Genomic DNA, 25,649 nt, shown 5'->3' on the forward strand with positions numbered 1-25,649 from the left:
GGACACTCCCACAGTTTCATCTCTGCAGACTAAAGTAGGCAAGAGAGAAATTATACTACCTTAATTGATATTTTTAAGCTTTTTTCAGATAATGAGGCCTGTTTGGAAATTCTCTTTTTCTCTGAACAATGTTTGATCATTTCAGGACAGCTGAATTCTTGGCTTGACCAAAACAGCATCGATAAGCCAAAAGGAGAATCTCCAATTTCTTTACTCATTGGTTTTCCTCTTGTTGAGCTGGGTTGCAGGCTTTTCAATTAACAGAAAAACTAGACAGCATGTCTTTGGTCTATTTTACTATTTAATTAGACACTTTATTCTATTTTTTTAAAAGCATTTATGCCCCCTTTCCAGTTTACAACAATTTACATATTTAGGCAAGAAACATTTATCCATGAGAGGAACAAAGGCTGCTCCCATCCCATTCTTTTTTAAATCCCTGTGGAAAAGTTATTACCCCTTTTGCCAAACATCCTGATCTGACTAAAATGTGACAATAACGAGCTCACACTTCTCTTATTGTCCTCTCTCATGCCTGGGCTGTGAGATGCCAGGTCAATAAACTGGGATATGGAGCAGGCTGGGAACATCAGCCCTGCACAGGGCTTCTCCCTTAGAACTCTCTCTCCCTCCCTCCATGAACTAGGGAGCTCAAAAACAAGTGAGACATTTTTATTTATTTCTATCTATAATGACACAGTAGTAGGAAATACATTGATACACATCCCTGTCTCTTTTGATGCCTTGTTTTTGCTACAGGTTTTATTCCATTGTCTGTGAATTCCTATTTTTGCTGAGAGTGCTGTTTTAATTAGTGTCAGATTTCAGCCCTAAAGTGTGTTCTTCCTACTTTTCTTTTGAAAACACAGAAGTTCTGCTGATGAATGCCTGCTGATGAATGCTCCCTCACTCCAATACCGCTTGCAAGTCTTTGGCTTTTAACCATGCAGAGATAGCAAATCTCATGGCACTTTCTTCAAGGAATTGGTCAAAACTTCAGCATCTGCATCCTTGATGCCAATAAAATGACCTGCACTGCTCAGAGTCTCTGCAAAAGCCACTACTTGTCCTCCACCTTTTTAAAAAATGTTCTGGAATCCATTTAATATAGCAACAGAAGTGACATATTCTTGCTTTTTGGATAATGTCAACATAAAGGGACACTTCACAGCCACCAGGCTGGATTTTAAAGGGATCTAGTGTTTGAAATGGATAAAGAGGCAGAGTAATCATAATCTGGGGTTACAAGCTACTTTATGTACTCTTTACAAGAATAACTGTATTTTATGCTTAAAATGTTTATACCTCCAGGTATTCTGAAGGGTTTGAACATACATATTTGCTGAAAGATAACTAAATGAACTGGCATTTATTTCCTTGTATATGCAGCTACAACATAAACACATCACAGAATTACAAAAAGCAAAGTAGAATTATTGCATTGTGTTCTGCATCTAAATGACAAAATAAACCCAGGTGCAGTAACAAACAGCAGCAGCAGGTTATTTTCAAGCAACCCTGAGCTGAAGGCAGGTGCTTGGTACAGAGGTTTTCCAGAACAGGTAAATGGTCTTAGTGTCACTCTGTGAGGTGTATTCACAATTGTGTGCTCCTTTAATGGACTTCATTAAAATCTAAAGACCCAAGAAGTGCACATGATCAATATCTGACAGAAAATCCTAATTCCTTTTTGACAGAAGCATTATCTTCGTATAGGACAAACAATCTGTAGCAGGGGAAAGTCATCATTAAACTCCAAGATAAGGACACAATTAGTACCTTCCCCCAGATTCCTGTGCTCCCTTAAACAGCCACCAGCACTCTGGAGACACTGCTCTCCTGCTAAAATTCCTATTTTCTAAAGCCCTGGATGAAATCTTTGGTGCCAGGGGCTCAGGTGGCAGCTGTGTCAGTGTGAAGGATGACCTGCTGCCTCTGTGACAGGGGCTGCTCAGGTGCTTACACAAGAAATGGGAAGATAAAGCTCAAATGGCAGAATAAAGGGCTGCAATCAGGTACAGAAACACTCCCCAAACTGTCCAGCACCATGCCATGATTTGCAGCTCTGAGGGGAGCCTTTGCTACAGCAAACAAAGTGCTTTATAGACAAATCAAGGAATTAATACTGTTCAATAAAATGTCTCCATGGTGCAGGTTATGTAAATCCAACCAGTACAGTGCACAAGCAAAGGGGAGACAGTCAAAGCAGAGATGAGGGAAATCCATTAGTGGGTAAGCAGTGGAACAGTAATAACAACACCCAGTACTTGTGCTGCTGATTGATCCTTTCCCTAACTCATTAAATTTCATTATTTTAACTTCTGTTAAATGCCTTTCCTTAGCTTTGGTGACCTGCACAATAATTAAAATACAAAATATCTTTAGATTTTAGGCATAACATTATTAATACCCATATTGAGTGTCTGACAACAGCCCAGCTGAGGGTTTTTCTGCCAGCACAGGGAAAGCTGCCTTTCCTCAGTCTCCTGTTGCTCTCCTGAAGGGGAAATTGGAAGATCACACGTCCACAGTCCATCCCAAGGCTCTGCCAACCTACACCAGACATCACCACACTCTCCTGCTCCAGGTGACCACCCCACTGTACCAGCACAGCAGAAAGAGCTGAAGGAACATTGTTTAAACTGAGCTGAAGTTGCCAAATTAGGAGCTAATTCTTCCTTAAATGGTTACTTTTGCTAATATCTTTCTTTACATCCAGCAGGCATCCTGAAGCAAGGCTGCAGGGGATGCTGATTTCCAGCCTGCCAGTGCCAAGCAATTAAAGCTTGAAGCTGGAGACTCCTGGAACAGAATGCATGAGGCCTATTCCCCTATTCCTACAACAGCTGCAGGATATTCATGACCAGATTGATTTATCCATCTTTTCTAGACACTATGAAGCAACCCACAGAAAATATTCATCCACAAATAAGAGCAAATCTTAAATTTAAGGTCACTGTTATCACTAATTAGAGTAAGAGTAACTCTCATCCTTCCCATGTAATACCAGAGACTTTTACAGAGACAAACCCTGGAATCACCACAGGTGTCTGGAAATTCTGAAAAATCTGATTAAAAGGTATTTCAAGTAAGACATCCAAAAAATAAGTAGACATTTATAAAAGTCTTAGGCAAATTACCTCTTCAGACATCAAAGAATTAAGTTATGAATGTTTTTGGGAATGCAAAAAGAATCTATCAGGTTTGATTGATAAAAGTGTAGCTTTTAACTAAGACTGAAAAAATGGAAGACTGGCAACATTCTTTTCCAGAATAATATGCTTCCTCTGCTTTTTTCCAGCATAGTGCACATAAATCAAAGAAATGTTAAAGAGGCCCATACATCACAAGTTGGCATTTCTAAACTATTTACAAAATCTGTTATAGTCAAGAGGATGGAAAACATAAAAGTGTGACCAGCAAAGTTCCTGAAAGAAAAAAGGTACTTCTACCATCCCAGCAGGGTAAAGGCTGGAAACTCTTGATTGTGGACTTTAAAACCATCAAACCAAGACAATCCTGATATTGCAGGGCTGCAAAGAGCAAACAGGATGGTGTTATCAGCCAAATCTGGTGACAACTAGCTCTGAGGGACATGTCCAGGGATGGTGGCTGCACCTTCCAATGCATGAGCAGCCTTTCTGTGGAGAAATCCTCCCTCAAGTCCAACCTGAACCCCCCTGGCAAATGCTCTAAGGAGGTTTGAAGTGCAAAAGCAGGGCTGACCTCACTGCAGCCAGAGAGCCCCAGGAACAGCAGGAGGTGCTGAGCTGTGTCTCCAGCACATCTTCACATCCCCACATCTGTGCACACAACAGATTTCAACAGATTAGGTTTTCCTCAACAAATTTTACAGATGAGAATCTCATCTCTTCTTCTGAAAAAAGTGGATTATGGAAAGTTTATGTGTCCATCTGTTGGAGATGTCACACTCTGACTAGAGAGTGCAAAAAGCACAGAGATGTTTTACAACCAAATCCCAAACTTACAGTAGTCTGAACGAGTGAAGAGCCATATGCTTTGCAAAAAAACACCTCTTTTGCTACACATTTTTTTGCCACAGCACAAAGAGTAACAGTTCGAAAGCTGCTGCAATCTTTATTTCTGAAAATAGATCACATATTCTTACTCTCATCTGCCACACTTGGGTGAGTTACTGATAGGAAACCAGAAAAACAAGGAAATACTACTCTGGGAAATGCAAATGAAAAGCATTCTGCACTGCAAGGAGATACTTGCAGCTACAGAAAAGGGGCAGCTCAGAGAGCCCAGGACTGGGATGATGCACAACAGAAGGTTTGGTGCAGTGACACATGAAATGCTTTTACAGTTTTCTCTGTTGGAGACTTGCAGTGGGAGCATTTGAGATGAAGCTGGGGGACCTCAGAAATAACTTAAAGAGTAAAACAAATGGAATACACTTCATCCTATTTTCATGGGAGCTTATAATGATATTATAATTAACTCAATTACACCACAAGATTAATAGCCTTTAAAACGCTCCCAGTCATTCATTACAGGCCTAATTAAAACTCTCTTTTGGTGCTGAGCCAGCAAGAAATATGAAATTACTTACTAGCAACCATATAGAAGTATACAAGATATTACCTTTACTATGCTAGCGTTTCCATGGTCACAATTCAGTGAGAAATTTGGGGTTGGGTTGTTTGAGGTTTTTTTTTAATACCAAAAAGAAAAAAGGGCAAGATCCACTTTAGAGGCCCCAACACCTGCAGCAGCATATCAGCTCACTACAGCTAAGCAGTTTATTTCTAGTTTTGCTGCAACAGTTAAGGGCTTCTACAATAGCAGATGCCTTTCCTCCCACACATCAATTAATTTGCAAATGCGCTCAGGTTGTAGAAATAATGAAGTGCTGAATGCTTCTCTATTGACAAGTTTTGCTGTCAGGAGGTGGATGCTGTGGGCGAGGTGCTAAAATCCTCTGCTTCTCTCTGCATGCCAAAGGAAAGACACCACACGAAACTTGGACATGAAACTTGCTCACAGCTAACAGGGCACATCAATTACTTTATTTACTCCTCTCTTGTTGGAACCAAAAGGAAGATATCCTCTCCAAAAGCTGTTTATTGTATTTATTTCGGGATTTATAACACACCGTTTTACAGGGAGGTGGGAGGTTTTGTGCTGACCCAAGAAACGTTGTGTATTTGAGGAGAAAAGTAGTATTTTTCATGTATTTTTAGGTATGCTAAAAAAATTACATTAAAATTAAGGTTACAAATGAAGAATTCCGTAACGAGGAAATGCTTCATAATGCCTGTGCAATCTAAATTAGTCTGCCTGTGCTAAGGATTCAGACTTTCATTATGTGCTTCTCTCCAGACCTCAAATTAACCACAGCCTGCAGGATCTCATGGATGAAGAGGCAGTTACTCAGCACCGTTTTCATGCACAGAATGTTATTTGCAGGATCTCACACAATGCCCACACTTCTCCTCTCAGATGCCTTCTACCATATTTTCCTGCTTTATCCTGCTTCTTCACAAATACTGTTAAATTTACCTTCACAATTCTTATTCTACTCATGCTGGGTGTGGATCTGAGGAATCTCGGATTTTTAACAACACTAAATGTTTTTACTACATACTTACTATGTTTGTAGTAGAGTTTCCATAGATAATGACTGCAGTCAGGTGCTGAGCAAGTCTTTGAAGCAGCCAGAGGAGGCTTTCAGCCAGGTCACAGCAAGGCTGGAATCTCTATCCCCACTTCTATCACTTAAAATAAAGGATTAATCTGGAGCAGTCCATTGTAACTTTCTGTCTGGACCAGCCACTAATTGGAAATAAAGCACATCCTGCCAGATATTCTCTGCAATCAAGTTATAAAAAATTTAAATTTACTGAACTTTCAGGCAGGTCCCAGACTATTCCTCTCCAATTCTTCCCATGCTTAATTACCACAAGTGTTTAAACCATCCACCTCAGCAGCAGTCCACATTTCTTAAACTTTTATTTTAATTACTGATTTTTTTTTGTTTGTTTGCTATAATGAAGAAGCCTCTTACTCACTTTCCCCCAGTAGATGTTGGTAAAAAGCAGGTGACCCATCCATTATCTTTTCTTTCATGAGTGGAATAAGTTGACTTGTTTGATCATACAGAAGGAGCACAGGAACCCAAATGTTTCTGGCTCAGTTTTCACATCTCTCGACTAGAAAACCCCATATTAATGAGCACTAGACAAATGGTAACTAGATAGTTTTACAATTAAAATGATGCTTAAAATAATTTTCAAGTGTTAATAACTGAAAATGCTATTAGTAAAGGTACTAACAGGTAAGGAAATTTGCTGTTAAAAATAGATGATTTTCTGCTTTTTAAAATATGCAATTTTCAGGCTGACCATGTTCCTTTTAAATTTTTATAGCATCTTCAGTTCCAATTTGAGATTTTCATATGGGGTAGGCAAACCTTCTTATGTTCTGTATTAAATGCAAGACACCTCCTTGGCATGATCTGCAATATTAATAATATAACAGTACCAATTTCAGGAGCAGCACTGTAGCATCAACACATGCATACCTACATGAATCAAAATTTAACCATGTACATCATGGAAATCTTTAATAGATCACAAGAAAAAAGCAGTTCTAAGACAGCTCAAAGACAATTTGAGATTTCCTCTTTTGCCATACAAACACATGACCTTGTCATGCCTCACAAGGTAACACCGAGGTAGCTGATGCAAGAAAACATATGCTTCTTTTTACTGGGCTCAAAATAGGAACAGAGGGGAAGGAGAATCAAACTCAGGGCCAAACCCAGGTTTCTGAAGACCAGACTTGCAGCTGTCACTGTACCGAGCAAAAAATGTCCCCACCCACACGAGCCCTACAGGATTCCTAACACTGACTGCCACTACAGAACTGGGAAAAGACTTTCTGGAAATTACAAACATTGGGGATTCATTACTTAGCCAGGAATTTGCCCTGGTGTTATCACAGGGTTTTAAGACTTGGAGACTGAGCCATTTTTATGTTGCTGTGGGACACAGTTAAAGCTACAGGAAAATAGAAATTATTATTTTTCATGGATTTCAAAGGAGACCGACATATATTTGATTTTTCATACACTGGCTGTCTTGCAGGCACTCTTCAACAATCCAATTACTACTTAAATGTTGGCCATCTAGCCCACAGACATTTCAGATCCTCATTTAAACCTGGACATACCTTATTTCTGTATCTTGATAATCACTATGAAAATCCTAGCAGATCAAAGCCCAGCAGTTTATCAGTGCCTCAGTTCAAGGCACCAAGTAAACACACATTCCTCTCACTGCTCTGTGGACTTCATTACTAATGAAGTAAAAATTGCAGACATCAATCTATTGCTTCAGATGGCCATCATCAGAAAAATAAACAGGAATGTGGCTGCTCACAGTGGCTCATCTGGCACATTCACTGGAAGGTAAATTAAAAGCACTAATGACCAGAGCACAACAAGCAAGGGAATAACATTGGATTTGAATAGAAAATGCTTCTACAATGCTTCATTCAACCAAGGCTGTGTTTTCTCCCTCAGTCTTAAGAGGGAGAAATCTTGTTTATCAGTGATTATTTTAATTACTTCACCCATCTCTGCTGAAGGCCATGCTGCCTACAAGCCCCTACAGAAGAAATGAACACTACTGGCATTTTTTTTCTGAATGTTCCCCTGTACCAAGAAAAAATGAAAGGCAGGAAAATTAAAAAAAAATCATCACAATATTCCTTAATCCCCTGAAAGAACCAGTGAGGCTCTGGGGCAGTTCTCCTTCCCTGCATCACCCAGTTCACAGCTGTTATCACATCCATCCCTGAGCTGGGTAACTCTAAAAAGTCCAGCTGGCTCTGGGAAACAGCACTGACCTCCCTCCACATAGTTTGTGTGGTACCAAAATTTCAGCATCACCCTGCACTGGTCTCAAACTCATCCTATTGACTGCTTCCCATAAAACCTCAATGCATCCCATATATATGGTCTGCCACTTGCCAAAGCTTGCCAGTTCTGAGCAGCCACAGAATACCTTATATTCTCACTTATTCTTCTTTTCCTCATCTCAAAACCCAAGGTAACCCCTTCTCCAACAGTTCTGAGCTGGCCAGGAGCAAACTCCCTATGGGGCTGAGCACAGCACGGTGCCTATCACTGCAGTATTGTGGGTGCAGAACACTGGAGAACCACTGCAAGTGGGAATGTAAAAATGCATCATACATGTAAGAAAAAGGAAAACAAAACCCAAACCTGTATCTTTTGGTCTTGAAAACAGACGAGGAAATTGTATTAAAAAAACCTGATGCAGAGTACATTAAAGTTGGAATTTTCCATTACAAATACAATTTTGAAGGAGACATGAGCTGATAAATTCAGCATTAAGTTTTCTAGAAGTATTCTCAACTCTTCAGCAGTGCATGTACTTACACAACCAAAAAGGATCTTTCTGTATGAGCTCATAGCACCAGCAATATGACAAACTGGTGTGCATTTAAGGAAACTGGGGCGGTGGGGGAGCCAGACACTGCTTCTCACAAATGATGATTTTTGAACTTGTTTCCATCACTTCTCCAGCTACAAAATCTTTTTTAATGAGGACACTACCTACCTACCTCACAAAGTTCATTTTATCAAGCCAGTAATTCAGCAACACGAACAACTGACAATTCACTCAACTATAGTTTTTGCCTGAGGCATTCACAAAAACATAAAAGAGCAAGAAAAACTTAAAAATGGTGCTGGAGAGCTGAAGCCTTGCTGGCGGCACGCTGAACAAACAGGAACAATTGAAAGCTGAGGAGCAGTCAGTAATTTATACTACTGAGCCCAATGCCTGGACAGTAAGGAAAACAGATGGCTCTGCAATATGGAGATGGCTCCATGAAAAGCAGTCAGCACAGGGATGCTGCAACAGCTCAGCAGCAATAGTTTCCCTGTAACAGCCACAGCAAAGCAAATTCCATCATTTCACAGGATAAAACAAAAGAAAAGTAAACGAGAGTAAAAGAAAACAGAAGTTCTTATTACAGTTGGCCTATATTCCATGATAAAGCGTGGGCTCCTTCAGAGTTTTTCCAAGAGTCCTGCACAGACAGCTCTGTGCAAATAAATGAGCTCCATCCACCCGGCAGGAGCAGCTCCTCTTCCTGTCCCGGCCCCCTCCCAGGAATTCTGCATCACACCCAACGTCTCTGAACGTCAGCTATTTAGTTCTACTTTTAGCTCTGCTTTAAATAAAAGTGTGTGGAGTGCAAGCTGCATAATGAAGGCTCAAAACCATGGAGATGGCACAGACTGCACCGGGCAGCATTACCAAGCTGAGGGGGTTTTAGGGTTTGCTTTTCTTGCTGGCAGACTTATTTACACGGAACAAAACCAAAATTTGCCAAAGGAAGTTTCCAACTCCACGCTGGAGGAGACAAGAAGCTGGTTCCAAATGGAAATGGCCCTGTTAGAGCCTTGAGGACAAACCCAGAGGCAATGGCAGGGAACACATCAACAAACACATCAACACAGGAAGAGAGGGCGAAGGAGTTCTTGACAAATGTGTAAGGACCTCAGACTAATTTTTTTAAGTATTGCATTTCAAGGCCATCGTGACTAAGCAATACACCAGTTATGCAAGGACTTAAAATAAGCTAAAAATCTAGCACAAAACTTTTCAGAAAGGCCAAAACATTATAAACTCTTTGACCGTAAGAACCTCTTAAAATAAATATATACTCACTATGGAAGCAGAGCACAGGTGAAAGCCTCAATTTAAAGCCAAGCATAAGATCCTTCTTCCTCTGCAAGTTTCCTGTGATAAATCAGGTTGTTTAAAGGGCAAGCTCAGTAGCTGGATTTAGCAGAGAAAATATCATCTTGCCTTGCACACCATGACAGGTGATGCTGTTCAGCTACAGATTATGCTGACATATTCCTGTTTCACCTACAGGATTGTTTTAATTTAAAAAAAAATCCACTAAAACGAGTGTTTTACTGTAGAATATTGTCTATTATTTTTCTTAAATCAAAACTCACTGACACAGTTGCTGATGTTGGTAAAAGGCCTCTGCACACAGTTTTACACATGGTTTAGAATTCAGCATGAGCACACAACTGCCTGAACTTGGGGTAGCCTTGTAAAACTCAAAAGCACAAGTTTATCATCACTCTCAGGGAGTAACCAAATATTATTGTTCTTTTAAGTAATAATCAAATAGAAAATCAAAGCAAGTTCTTTTTAAGGAAGATGCTTTCAGATATATTTCTTTTTCCAGATTTAAGCCTGAGACATTGTACAAGAATTAGAACAGAACCTGCAGAGTAGAGTCCCAGCATCCTCCTGCCAGGACTGTGACCACTGGCATTGTTCTTCTCAAGAAAGCAAATATTAAGATTGATTAAACACCTTTGTTCAAGTACTCTTGATAATAAAGGGATTATTCTTCTCCTTTTCTAACGGGTATTTTATTCTGGCAACTGATGGATCATATATTAAACTGTTTCAGTTCCAAGCAGCATCTGCTGCTACAATTACCAAACTGAAGAAAGAAGGAATATAAAGCTCTGTGATTTGAAGGAAAAACAAGAAGAGAAAAAGGCATAAAGTTTACATGACACTAACAATCCCACTGACAGGTTTTTCTGACTTTGCAAACTTCCTTTCACACAGAAGAATTCTTTTATAACCTGACAATTCCCTGTAGCCTGAAAACCTCATGAACATGTCACGGATTTTTGTTTTCAACCTCTCTGAAGTTCCTGCAAAAATCTTTCTAACCTACTGGTCAGGATGACATCCAACTGCAGACATGAAATTAATAACTGCATCTGCAGTAACCCTTCTTGAACTACTTCTGCCCTTTACAAGATTCATCGTTTCCCTAAGAACCCTTTTAATGAAGACAAACAAACATCAACAAAGGTTAAAAAAAACAGATTTAAGCAACTTGCAAGAAAAGAAAAAGCAAATCACTCAGTCAAGGCATGTTTGACTTTATCAGCCACTTAGAAAACCACAAAGGACGTGCTGCTGCTCCAGTTTGATCACCCAAGTCTCTGAAAACTTTCCCTGGTCCATTATTTATTCAGGAATAAAACCCTTTCCATCTTTACCATGAGAGTAGTGAACATGAGACATTAGTTTTTCAGACTTCACAGTGGCTGACAAAGCAAAACACAGACTGAATTTAGGCAGCCAGCAGAGCAAGAATCTCTGAAAAAGGGCACCTTAAATAAATGCACAATAAATGTCTCCTCAGCCCACTCAAGCAGAGCCTTCAGCCACTGCTGTATGTCCATGTCTGCTTTAAAAGCAGGTCATGGATGCTTAGAGAAAAGCCACAGACCCTGATTTCCATCCATCTGGGAATTACTACATTTTGCAAGTTAGCACATATGAAAATGCACTAAGGACAGTACTCACTGAGTTCATTTAGGCTCACAGAGTTCTACTCCAAATAACCTTTGCAAAACAGTTAGCATGACCTACAACAGATTTTTTGAAGGAATGTGACTCTTAAAGAGAATCATCTTTCCATGTTCTGCTAACACAACAAAACCCTTTTCATAGACTGACTATCAGCAAATATGCATTTACTAGCCACAAAAAAAACCCCAAAAAATAAAGCTATTTTGAAATTTGTTTGAAGATTAGCTAAAAGTATCTGCAATGCTGTACTCTCTGACTCAGGAACAGCTTCCATGCCAATAAAGTCTATTCCATTTTAAACTTCTCTTTTATTCCATGGAAGATCCACAGAAGTTTATCAGTACAGGAAAAGAGCAAAACTTCATTAATGAAGTCCTATCAAATTGATACAGCAAGAATATGGTCCATGAGGGAACAAACTTTACAGCAACGTGTTTTGGTTTATCAACCTAAATTAAATCTCTTTCCCCCATCAACCCATTTTTCATCTCAAGACTCTTTTACTTTGCAGGGAAAATTAATTTTATCTGAGCAGGTGAATATTCCATGTCCTGGCTGCTTTTAATTCATGCAACCTTCTATGGCAACACAGTTGCTTCATTTGGGCTCTTGCAAAAAGTTAACAGGAAATTTATTCACCTGTGTGTGCAGATATTGTTACCTATTACATGGAAATAGCACTTTGAAACACCATATTTACAAAAGAGAATATTCCACAGCTGCCTGGTCTCTATGGACATCTGTACAACACCAAGTGCAGCATAAAACAGGAGCAATGAGAAGTTTTTTGAAGGTCCCACACACGAAAGGGGCTTTGCTGACTCTCTGCACCTGGGCTGCTCTTTGAAGGGACAGAATCATCCCTGGGATGCATCAGCTCAAGCAATTGCATGGATTATCTAACAAGACAGCCAGACTGCAGCTCTCCCCTCACAGCCTTGCCCTGGAAGAGAGATTTGTTCCTTCCAAATCCATCAGGTACAGTGAACTCCTCTCTGCATCCAGAGGGAAAGTATTGGCTTGGAGGAAATAACAACTAAGTAGCTCCCTCATCGACAGCAGAAAGCGAGCGCATTGACTTGTGCCCTTTCTGTATTGATGCCCTGGCTGAGTAAATGAAGATGTACAGGGGAAAAGCAAAGAGCACCACAAGCAGGTATGTGACCCAGAAAAGCACAGTAGCAATTTTATATTTTCTTCAATCTTCCTGAAATGTGATTACAGTTGACCTTTAAATCTAGTAGATCAACCAATCGATTCTGCTGGAACAACCCCGAGTGTGATCTAAGAGCATGCCCATGCTTAAAAAACTTCCTGTGCCTGCCTGGCACAGTCATTTTATTTTGTTGTAAAAGTTACCAAGATTTGTCTGAATTGATTTTACTTGCAAGAAAAACACACCATCAAAACTGCAGCATCAGCAGACACTAAAGGTCTTAGATTCTTGCAGGATGAATGCAATATCAATACAATTAGGATGTATCCATATGAGGTACACAAGAGAGATGGAAAGAAGATGTTTCTAATCTCACTTAATCCTAATGCAGCCCCAAGTCTGCTTTTTTAGACTGTGGGAAAAAAATAAATACAAGGAAAACTACAAACACTCCAAAGTATTTGCCAGGCAAAACATTGAATTTGGAACGGAAAACATATTTAACAGCTCTTTAGGAAGTAAAGCTTTCAAGCTTTTTCCTGTTGTGTTGGATGAGAGTTTTATTTCAGCTGATAAATTGTCCTTTAAAAAGAAAAACAACCCAAAAGAGACTTCAGGATGGTGTTTGTCCATAGTGGGCTTGGTGCAATAAGATGCTCATGTGCAGCATCTCCCCCAGATTTCTCTGAGCACTCACTCTGTAGCACAACTCCTATTTTATTGTTAGATATTTTCCAGATGGAAAAAGACATGCACAACAAAGACACTCATGAAAACTCATGCAGCAAGCTAAGGTCAGAGGAAAGAGGAGGATGGATCTCTCCAGTCCCATGACAAACTTGGCAATGCTGCTGCTCCCAAAATCTTCATCCTCCCCATCAGAAGTGTTCTGGGACATCCACATCACACACTCGTGTTCACAGAGTCAACTACATAGCAAGTTGTTAAGCTGAAAGTTATTAACTTCACTCCATATTACATGCAGGGTGTCCAAAAGAACCAGAAAATTGGAAATGAAAGGTTAACTGGTGCTTTATCAGGCACAAGAGGGCTTACAGACTTGATCAGCTCTGTGATCTATGATATTTCTACAAACAGCTTTGGAAGAAGCATCAAATAGTGCAGCCAAAAAAAAAAAAAAAGAAGAAAAAAAAAAAAAGATGGCACCGAGTAAACTGAAAATGCTACACTGAAAATTCTGAAAATACAAGATTTGACTCCAGAGTAAAACTGAAGCAGACGGCAAAGGAGAGAACTTGTTAAGTCTGAGTGCAGAGACAACTGCAGAGAAGACTCTAAATAGAACCCAACTGAAAGCAGATGGGTAGGGCAGGGAACATTAGAATAAAAATCTAACTAATGGTAAAACACACAGGGATGTTTTTTCTCAAAAGAGAAACATATATCCACCCTCAGTGAGGGGTAAGCTCGGAGGGAGGAGGAAGCCATTATCTTTTTAACTGCAGCTTATTTGATACAAAAGTGACATTTTCTCTGAATGAGGAATTCTTTTTCCAGAAAGAAAAGCCACCATCTGAAATGAGACAGAGCCCAGTAACGCTGCAGCAGTTGAGAATGTCATGATTTCCATCAGAAAACTGTTTTGCAGAGATCAGGAACAGCTGTTTCAAACTGAATTAGACTAAAACTGGAAACAAGCTGTCAAAACCCAAAAAATATATTTTATACATAAAAGAATGTATTTGATTCAGCTGTTTCAGCGTGGTGGTCAGCCAAAAGAGAAATAAAGTAACATTCTGAGATCCAGACGTTGCTGCAAAGACTCTCTCATTTTAACACTCTCTATGTAGATTTATTCCTTTGAGCATTTGGAATACGAAAAATGTCAAACAGCTCATATCACAGATTCCTGAATATTTTCAAACCATGGGCAGCTTAAAACAGTTTAAAGACACCTGAGGACTCTTGCTGCTCCAGTCCACATTCTCTGCACCTTCCGTAGCAGTAACAGGCTGGGTGCAATAAGGAAAATATACTGAATTGATGTTGACATGAAAAGATTAAAATAATTCACTTTAACCCACCACTTGTGGGTAATAGCACATGCATCCAGCTCCTTTTTGTGCATACTTGCAGATCCTGGGAGGCTTTTAGTGGGTATTTTCAATATTGATTTCCCTAGGAATTGCAGTTTCATGTAATGAGAAGTAAATACATCTATTTTAGAATATACTGTAAAATGTCACATCAAGATACAATTCCTTTGTGTCTAATGGCCCATGCAGTACACAGAGCACCTTTAGTACTCTGCCACTACCAGTTACAGGAGCTTAGAGAATCCAGATACAACAACCAAATTAACCAAGACTCTGCTGGTTTTGACTAGAACTATTTGTTGCAAAGCACAACTCTGAACATCAAAGACCTCTGTGATTTTATTATGTGCTGTAAGATGGAGCCATTACACCCTGCTTGCCAACCAAGTCTGAGGCAATCTTGAAAATACCCTCAGCATTTCAACATGGTCATTACTTCTCATAATGATGATTCATGCTAATTCCATCTAATAAGGATATTAGTTATTACTGTCAGCTCGTCAGCAGATGGGCTTTTGAAGAAGAGGTATCTGAGAACAAGCAAATTCATGTGCATATAAAAAAATGTACACCCTAAGAAATGCATTTTTAACTCTCTAGAAGACCATGCAACAGCAGCCATGTGCCATTTCTCCTCTAGATTGCTCACCCAGTCCAGATTTAGGCATTTTAACTCGAGGGCTGAAATTTTCAGCACACACGGTGCAGCTCCAAAGCATGGCTGAACGCTCCACACTAAGCCAAGAACTTCACAAAAGAGCACAACAAGGTAACTGCTGCTCAGGATACAGAAACTTTTGATCTTTCTTTGAAAAGATCAAAAATGCGAAAGACTAGCACCTGGTAGAATCAATCAGCTTTCATTAAATCTTCTTTTATTAATTCAGAGGACATCTTCTTCCATATACACTGTAACTGAACAAGTGTCAGTGGTTAAAAGATTTATTCATGTTTTTTTGTTTCTTCTGCAAGAATCATTGCATTCAGGCACTTTAAAATTAGATTAAATGAACTGCTATAAATGCTTGGGCTAATCTTGTATCAGCAAAGGACATGATAACATGTACTGGTAAGTGTCTTTATTTCCAGAACTTCAGGATTTGACAGCTCTAGTAGATTTAAATGCTAGCTCATACCAAGAAAATACACCAGCAGCAAATGGGCTTGGGAGTGAAGCAGCTCTGAGTGTAATGATCATATTCTGGGCTCTATTTTCCTATCAACCCCCAAAGGAGCCCAGCCATGGCACCACTGAGATTCCAGGAGAGCCAAGACATGGATCTGGCACTACTCAAGAAGCCTGAGAGCAGGGACAGAGTGACACAGCCTGCAGCTCTTATTATCCAGCAATGGTCCTGATGTCTGTCCTGGTTTTATTCACATTTTTCAGCTGTCACACAGCCACAAAACACCACCCTTTGTCCAGGCCAGGATTACTCTCCCCTCCCAGGAAAATAAAAATCAGTTTTCATTGATCCCAAGAGAATTCAAGGGTCACCACAGACCCTCTGCTTTGCACACCTCCAACAGCAGCAGCTCAGTATTAGCTCCTGCTGAACAAAAAACTGCTGGCACCTTTTTGCCAAATGCACATTTTCACAAAGCAGCAACCAGTGGGCAGAAATGCAGTTTTGATTATATGCTTACACAGTTCCTTACACACACTAGTCCCAATTTTATTAGCTGTTAAACCATCTCCATGTTTTGTTACCCAATTATCAACTGCATGAAATTAAGATACAACAGGGAAGAACTGAGCATTGTTTATGTGCAATTCAAACAAATAAATCCACTGTGAACTGTCTGGGGGGGCAACTTCAGTAACTTCAAAAGAGAACTCAAAGAAAAACACAGATGAGTAGACTTCTGCATTAAAAAACCCAAATAACAGGCACAATAAAAGACCTGACAACAACAAAAGTAGAGAGCAACAGGGTGACATCATTAAATTTTCCATTTTATTTGATTTCCTCTAGAAGCTACAAAAAAATCTTTTCCATATGAAGAATACCTGTGGGATTTTTATCACCTGCATCAGTTATTTTATATTAGTGTTCATATTCCTTGAATGCCCTTCATATGAAGGTCAGAGAATGCTTTACAAACAACTTTTATTTGCCTCAAAGAAAGCAAGAAAGGACACTGAGTCTCTGAAAACATTCTTTGTGTTTTCATGGTGCCACCATCCACGAGATGGTCGGGCTTGGTCACCAGCAGCGAGCCATGGAGAGCTGAGGCAGAAGAGAACTGGAAATTCAAAGCAATGCTGGGACTGAGCTGTTCTTGTTCTCCAGTCCTGAATATTCATCAATTAATCCCCAGACAACATGGATTTCCAGTTATACTTTGTTGTATTCCTCAGATTCTGCAAGTAAAGCCTTTGCTGCTGCTCTGCTGGCTCTACTGAGTTACCCAGGCCACATTTCTGTGTCTGTGCCTGGCTTAGCTGCATTCAAACTCAACACACAGCAAGGCAGTTTGTGATTTGATTTGATTTGATGACCACATTATACAACTTAGAAAGAAAAAAGTGATCACTGCCCTATAAATTACATATTTGAGCCATCCAGCATGAAATGTATGAGGAGTTCTTGCAGAGGGAAAGAAGAACTAGGAGTGGGCAGAAGTGTTTTGGTTAAAACAGAGCCACATCAATCATTTCCATCCTGAAATAGGCTAACAGCTAGGACATTAATACTTATCAAAGAAACAGGGGAAAAAACCCACTCATTAGCAAATAAAGGTGTTGCAAAGCATTAAATAATTCCCACCAGCTGACAAGGGGGCTGTGATTTATAATAGTGTGTTATTGATAGATCACTTCCCATAATTAGGAAAAGTGAGACTGGTACTGCTTACAGCATTATTTTGATCAGAGCCTTGAAAAATACTGTTGAATAATAACAAACACTAGGCATAACAATAGAAAAACATAACATTGCTCTCAGGCTGCTTCAGATTTGAAACAAAATATTCTAAAAAAAAATTCAGTAAGAAAGGCAATTCTGTTTGGACACATAACCTTATTTCACAACAGCATCCTGGTGTGAATTATTACTATGATAACTCTGGGAGGATCACAGATATAAAACATTCAAACTATGCAGCAAAAAGAAGTCAGAAACAAAGGCTAATTATTTCTCATTTTTTAAGCAACAAGTTACTCCTCATAACTCTTCTCTTCCTGAAGAAACAGAGTAACCTCAGTCTACTAAAATGTCAAATAAATTCAACTAACTTCCCTACTAGCACAAGTCAGCATATGCAGGAAATTCTCACCTGCCATGATAACTTTCCATAGTGCAAGGAAAAAAACACACTGGCAATTTTCATTTCCTTTCAGTCACATTATCAGGTGTCAAAACCACTTTTATACCTAACAATAAAATAGTTACAATAGCCCTGGCTTGAACTTTTGTCAGAAAGCAACACAAAAATGAGAGACAAAGAAACAGAGAGCCCAAGAGCTGAAGATTCCAGGAGCTCACAGCTGAGGAGGGAAGATACATTTCCAAAGAGAAGACAGAACTGATGTTATCCATCTCTAATGCCCCAGACACTGCTGGAGGCAGGGTCTCCAGGGAGAACAAGCCCTGTCTAACAAGCAGGAGCTGGTGATTCTGCCTTTACTGCTCCTATTATTGTAAACTTCCCTGTTTTCCTTATGGTTTTCACTATTTTCTCCTCTCACTATAGTCACTTTATTTTTTTAAACTATCAATGCAGAGCTCAAAGACCCTCAGAAAAATTTCGTGTCCCACCTTTTTCCTTCTCCAATATAGCACATGTGGACTACTGAAATTAAATTTTGGTACAAGCACTTTCATCCTCATCACAGCTTTTCCAGTGCTTTCCCTCCCATCACTATAATATCAAGGAGAATTTCCACACTACCTGAATTTGCCATCCCTGGTCACTAGAATCAACCCTGCAATAAGCAAAGTGAGTGTTCTCCAGGCAGACAATTGAGCAGTAATTAATAACTGCAGCAGTTGGAAGCACAGAGGTAACCACCTGTTTCCCAGTCATACTAAAAAAAAAAAAAAAAAAGGAAAAACCAGGACATTAATGCATTAATGTAATTGTGAACAGCAAGGGCATTTCACCAGATATTTGCCCAAAACCACACAGAATTAAAAGCCCATAAAGGACATTTTTCCAGACTGCCAGGCAAACAACATTAGTCACTGGCTATATAATACTTGGCACATGAAAAACATTTCTGTCCAAAGAAGCCAATGCACTTGGGACACATTTAGACTAGAAACTCTCCCAAGAAGTAGGTTAAGTGATATTATCCTCTTTTATCTGCACCAAAAATGAGGCACAGTAAAAATTAGTGTGTCCTGTTCAAGGTTAGAACAATTAGTGAGAAAAGCAGGAATAGAATCCAAGTGGCCCAGCTCCTATTTTGTGTCCAGTGTACAAAACCCACGAGTCTGTGCCACTCATTTCTCCAGTGACAGGAATATCAATTCCTGTGGTTGATCTGCACAGCAAAGGAGCCCACAGCTGGAGCTGCCAATGCAGCTCCCTCCAGGATGCTCTGATTCTGCTCTTACAAATCAGATTCCACCAGAGTCTGAGGATCAACACATAACAGGATGTCACAGTATTATAATGGTGCATTTTGGTAGGAAAAGAAGTCCTGAAAGGACATTTTGGCCACCTGCCTGAAATTCCCAAAAAGTACCAACACAGAAATCCAGTTACATTGTCCATGCTACTGTAAAACTACAACCAAGTCACAATGTTTGAGCACACCCCAAATTCAAAATTAATGTTCCTTGCAATGAACACATCCTTTTGCAATCAAGATGAAGTGATTTTTTTTCCTGTTCTGCAGTGCTTCTCTAATATCATGGTTAACATTTAATGTCATTTATTGTCATTAAACTCAGTATTTGTGTCTAATCAATACTAAGCTACCAAGTGCAGCTGTAACAAGTCTGGTCTTTCTCTACATGCTCTATTGATTGCCTTTTTTTGAGCCCTACAATAAACACAATTTATACAAATAATTTATCAGGGAACATATCAAAATAATTTAATAAACAAAACCTATCTATACCTTTTCTCTTTAGTCATGTGACAGAAAATCATTTTAACTCATTAATGGTAATCTTAACAGTTCGATTTTAAATTTATGTAAAAACAAGAGGAAGCTATGAAGCAACAAATTTAAATCCAAATATTTTTAGCCTATTTCCACATGCAGATCAACAGTAATTTCTTTTCATTTTGTAATTCCCAGCATATTACTTTCAAATAAATTTATGACAACTCCTGTCCAGCTTTGTTCACTTAGAAAACTTATAATGCAGGTATTGTAAAGTTTATCCAAGTTGCCAGAAGAAGCTTTTCACAGATGAGTAAATGAAATAATTTGATATAAATCCTACTTTCCCAAAGAGTTACAAAGTCAGAAAAGTTGATTTTTTGCTTCCTGCTTGAAGCAGTATAAAACAGCCTTCCCAAACACATGGTTATCACGTTCTGTAAGCAGCATCTCATGAAGATAAAACAATACCACCACCCCTCACACACCCCCACACGTGGGCCCAAGAGTTGGAACTGGAGTAAAGCACATGGATAAATGCAACTCTGTAAACAGCAGGGGACACAGCACTGCACTTCAGTGACGTTAAAAATCAAGGAAAAACATTGAAAATAACATCACCTACTCAAGACTACAATTGCACTCAATTTCCCCACCCTTACTGGTATTAATAAAATAATTTGAAGGTCTGAACACAAACCCTTCAGTGCAAAGGAAGGGGGAGAAGGAAAGATGACTTGCAGAAGACTATTTTTACTTGAGCAAGTGAACTCAGCTGATGCTGCTGTCACTCAGCAATGCAGGGGAGACTGAGTTTGCTGCTCTCCAGCAAACACAGCTTTCCTTCAGTGGCTGAAAGTAATTCTGGTTTGGGGGTTGATCAATTCTGCAAACAGCCTTCACCTAAACAAACAGCAAACAAGCAAAAAACCTCTACAGTGGTTAAAGCTCAAGTGTGGGGCATGAACTACTTAACAGCATCCCAGCAAGAAAGGAGAAACCTGCCCAAAAAAGCATTTTCCTTGCTCAGTGGACATAAAATACCCTATTTTCTGTTCCAGTGGAAACCCCTTAGCAGGCACTGCCTCGGGCACCCACAGGGCGAGGGCATGGAACACCTCACCAAGGACAAAGGATGAGCAAGTGCACACTGCAGGCCATAAATAACCTCAGTGAAGCTGCAGATGGATAAACCCAAAGTTTATACCACTCAAAGAATGAGCTGACACTCCAGGGTTCCAAAAACCTGCTCTGACCACCAGCACTACTGCAGCTGGATCAAGTGACCACAGCACCAAAAGCTGCACTGAACATTTCGTGTGTGGGGAAGTATGATATTGGATTAATCACAGCAGCAACAAGCATCTTCTCCTCCTACAAAAGCTCTCTGTTGCCCATTATTGAGAACAAATATTGAGAAACAGACAGTTGTTCAGTAAGGAAGCTGATATTCATGAGTTTGTGGTCTCATCTCCTGCAGGAAACAAGCAGCACTGGGAGCAGGGAAGGGTGGCACAAAGGCCCTGGCATAAAGTGCTCTGGAGCAAGAGAAGAGAGTTCTTGCAGTATCTACCAAAAATCACATCTCTTTAAAAAACCCAAAAACTGACATAATTTAATCAGTATTTCAGTCTAGAAAGTGACTTTCAAAATTTCCTTTAATCTAAGCTTAGCTGATGCCTTCTCTCTGTGGTGATAAATTCCAAGATAATGCAAGGAGCAGGCAGCTGGTAATGAGGGGTAAGGAGGAGCCTCTGCAGAGCCAGTGTGACTGCTCCAGGCAGCATCAGGCCACACACACCCTGACCAGGAGCCCTCCTGGCTGCTGCTGTCATCTCAGACTGCACCTGCTCAGACACAGCAGTATATTACAAAATAAAAAAAAAAATCAACTGCCAAGATGTACACAACTACTAAATCCAGAACTCAAGTGCAATGACTCAACAGAGACAGTCCATGAGAAAAACAACTACTGCTATCTACACACATCCTATCTTACCCATAATAATCTCTCTGCATTAACCTTGCAGAATGATAGCTCATTTTTACCTTATCTAATATTATATCTTCAGTATTACATTAGAGGGTACACATGGATCCTTCTGGGAAAGAGCACTTCAATTGTAATAAAGATAACTTCTTTTCTTAAATAAAATTGAAGAGGAGGGGAAAAGAAATTTATCAACTAGACCTAAATACTGTTCCATGGCTACTCCATGTCTCCATGCACCCCACAGGCAGCAAAGTAATTCACTTCCATGATTTCTACTGATACATAAAACAGGTTAAAGCAAAGAAGAAAAACCACTTAGCTGTAACTTGCAATAAAATAAACTTCCTGTGTTTTTCAGTTATGGCTTGGTGAGAGCTGTTAAACACCTGAAAAAGGAAAGTTCCTTTACAGCTGTGTGTGTATGCAATTAATGCATTTGACAAGCTGTTGTGTTCCCAAACAGCTGCTTCCATTACAGAGACAACTTTACCATCTGCAAAACTATTGGATAAACTACAGTAAGTAAATATCAGGAGAGCAGGTGCTCATAAATAACAAACGCTGCCAAGATAACACACTTCTGTAAGGGAAGTTTTCATTCTTCCCTCTGGACTTCTTCTTACTCCTGAAGCAGGTAAACTCACAATTAGAAATGGAGGAACCAGTGCTGTGACCCACAGGAGCACTAAAAAAAGGTTCAGGGCAAGTAGCTGTGAAATCACAATTAAATGCAACTCATTTCTACTGCCCTCAGCCAAAGGGGTTGGTAAATTTGCACCTGGAAGAGGCTCTTCTTCTCCAAATACATAACCAAGCACAGCTACAAGTATTCATCATGGTAAACAAACCAAGCCAGGGTCAGCTTAGTCTCACCTCCTGTGTCAACACTCACATCTTAAACACAGCATTTTCCATTTATGTCTGTGACTGTGATCTTCACTCCATTTCACATCCAGCACTGCTATTTAAACCAAAAACTTGTCCATGCATCCAAGACCAGAACAAACTCAGGCATTTGCTGGAGCCAGCATCAAAACAAAGCTGCAAACAGAAAGAATCAGCTATTCTAACATCCAGTACCTCATGAACCACAGGACAGTGCTTTGATATACTGAATACTTATTTGCTGCTCATAGGTAGCCCAGTTATTACCAACTTTACTGATTACTGTCCTCAAAGTGACTTTTAACAGTCTCCTCATGTCTTAAAAATAAGCAGAATGCACTGAGACATGCAGCACAGTCTGTGCACTCATTTTCCTTGTATTTCATGAATGTTCTTTTGGAATGGCACCACAGCCCCAGAAGTCTCCTCCCCTGGCAGCCATGGGGCTGTTCATGCCATCAGTAATGCATGAACAATCAAAGGCAGAGGAAAATGCCCTTATCTCAGCTCATCAAAAATACAAGCAGGCAAGCCACAAAGGGGTCACAAATTAAAAATTAAATGCAGGCAGATCTAAAGTGTATTGACAGACCATCACTTCGAAACCATCCCTGAGAAGCAGCTGGAAACAGGAGACACATAATAAGAATTGAAGGCAGCAGAAGAAGTAATGAAATAACTCTTATTCCAGAAGTGTATTTAGCAATGAAGAATTAAGCAGGAACAGAAGGATCTGTGGTGGTAGAGCCAGCAGCTCACACCCTCACACATCTGCAACCTAGCCAGTGGTTTTCTTTTTTCTCTGTTGTCTCTGACTTCAGTTTCACAGCTAAAATAAAAGGTACTGTTCTTCTCCTGCAACATTTTGTTGTGAATATGAGTGCACAGGAGACTAAAACTTCCAGCTTTCTGGAATCAGAATCCAGGATTACAAAAAATTGCTCTTCAAAGCTCCATAACACTCTAAGTTAATAAAAAACTACATTAGAACAGCTCTGTAAAGCTATTTCATTACTGCTTGAGTTTACCCTGATAATGACCTAAAGTAGTAATTAAATCCCTGAAGACTTAACTGCCTTACAAGTTTATAAGTTTTCCTACTTTTACTTTTGCTGAAAGTAGCAAATTAATTATGCTTTCTTCAGTGCCAATAATCTGCTGCTAACAGCAAGGGATACAAGCAAACATGAAATATTTTCTCAATTACTAAATCCCCACCTAAAAATTTTTCCTGTGCCCCCATTTTCCAATCCTACCAAATTTCTCTCAATGCCAAATTCTGCTGATTTTAAAAACCAGATATTTGTATTCTGACCCATTACTGTACAAATATTACTGTGGTATTCATACAAACATTATTGCAGAATCCTATCTTAAATCTGAATAATATTAGAATGGTTGGCTCAATGTATAACAAGAATTTGCCTACAAAGTATTTGTGCACTCTCAAAGTCTTCCTGGCTCACGTATCATAATAAATAATTTAAAGTGGAACTGTTTCTTTTAATGCTTTAAATATTTTCAGATTTATTATTCCTGCTTACTCCTGCTGTCTTGCATAAGGGTATTAAAAGCTACAACTCTGACTACACTTACTACTAATAATTATTGTAAAAGAAATTAATCCATCTTTTTTGTATTTCTTAACAGGTTACAGTATTTCAAACATAACTTGAAGAAAGCTTTTAAATACTTACTCATCTTCATACTTCTATAAAAAGTAATAGGCATGCTCAAAAAAATCAGGATGGGAACAGGCAACCTGAAATATAACAGTGCTCAGAGGCCAGCAGTAATTGCAATGCCATGTTTACTTACTTGAGAAAATTAGATGAGGAAAGGAGTATGATTGTTCAGAGTACAAAAGGAAACATCCCTATCCAAATCCTACACATATGAAACATACAGGTTTATGAAACTGAAATATGCTGTTGAGAAAGAAGTTTCTTTCAGCAAAAACAATTAAATTTTTAAATGTAAAAGACTACATTAATATTATCTGCCTTTTTCTTTTACACTACTTAAAATTCAATGCCATATATATGATATGAAAACAGGAGGGATGCTAAAGCTGCTGAATACAAAGCTGCTTTTGAGACCATGGGCAGAAAATGGTAGGGAAAAAGCTTCAAGATTTCTGATGATGAGAACTTCCCTAGAGGACTCTTTCCTAGAAATAGTTTGGAGGTGACATAAGCTGTTGATTCTCTGCTCTAATATCCCACTGCAGTGTTTGCTGCCAGATGCAAGGACACAACATACTTTTAATTTCTACCTACATAAGATGCTAAATGTGGAAATGCTTGGGAGTTAATAACCCCTTTGAGATCAAGGGCACACCTTGGTATCACAGAAAAGTCTCCTCTTAATTAAAACAACATTTTATCCTTGAAAGTACATTTAGGTATGCATTATGCTCCTCAATTCCAAAAAAATTCAGCTCTTTTGGCAGCCCCAAACACTCAGAAGTCAGCTGTATGGCCAATGCAATGGGAATACACAACTAAACCACCCAGATGTGCTTGGTTACCTTGTTTGACCATTTGTAGGCCTGCAGGAGCTGGCTGTAGAGGGGGGTTTTGTCCTGCACAGGGTCAAGGCTCAGGAGCCCACTGTTGTGCAGGGGGTGGTTCTCTGAGGGCTTCCCCACGAGGTTGCTCAGACGTTCCAGTTCCCTGGGAGGAAGCAGAAGGGCAATTTTTGGAGTCAGAGCTGGGAATCACAGATGTGCAATCCTCCAGGCACAGCAGCATGCACCAATTCTATTTTAGGAGCTAAATGAGTTTTAAATATGTCCCAAATTTGATTTAAAACATAATCCCTGTTATTACCCAAACAATTTGAAGCAGTCTGTTGGTTGTTAAGCTCGTATCTTCTTTGGAGAGAAAGTACAAGCCACGAGTCTTTGAAAACAACCTGGAAAGGGTCAGACTATGGCAGGCCCTGCTCACAGCCCAGGGCACCTCCTGAGCAAAGCAGCCCCTCAGAAACCTCAGAATTCTGATTTCAGCACTGCCTGCAATACCAGAAGTAACTTTTTTAACCACCAAGCAAGCAGATGCCTCATCATTTCATTAGAGAA

General features: G+C 39.6%; 1 protein-coding gene across 1 annotated transcript in view; it reads right to left on the minus strand.

Annotated features, from left to right (window-relative positions):
* Positions 1-25,649, minus strand: part of MED27 (mediator complex subunit 27) — an 84,997-nt gene that overhangs the window by 57,056 nt on the left and 2,292 nt on the right. The window contains exon 2 of the mRNA XM_054646218.2: positions 25,098-25,242. Within this exon, the coding sequence (XP_054502193.1) occupies positions 25,098-25,242 (145 nt within the window). The remainder of the gene's footprint in view (positions 1-25,097; positions 25,243-25,649) is intronic.

The sequence above is a fragment of the Agelaius phoeniceus genome, chromosome 21 (genome assembly GCF_051311805.1).
Source record: "Agelaius phoeniceus isolate bAgePho1 chromosome 21, bAgePho1.hap1, whole genome shotgun sequence".
NCBI lineage: Eukaryota > Metazoa > Chordata > Aves > Passeriformes > Icteridae > Agelaius > Agelaius phoeniceus.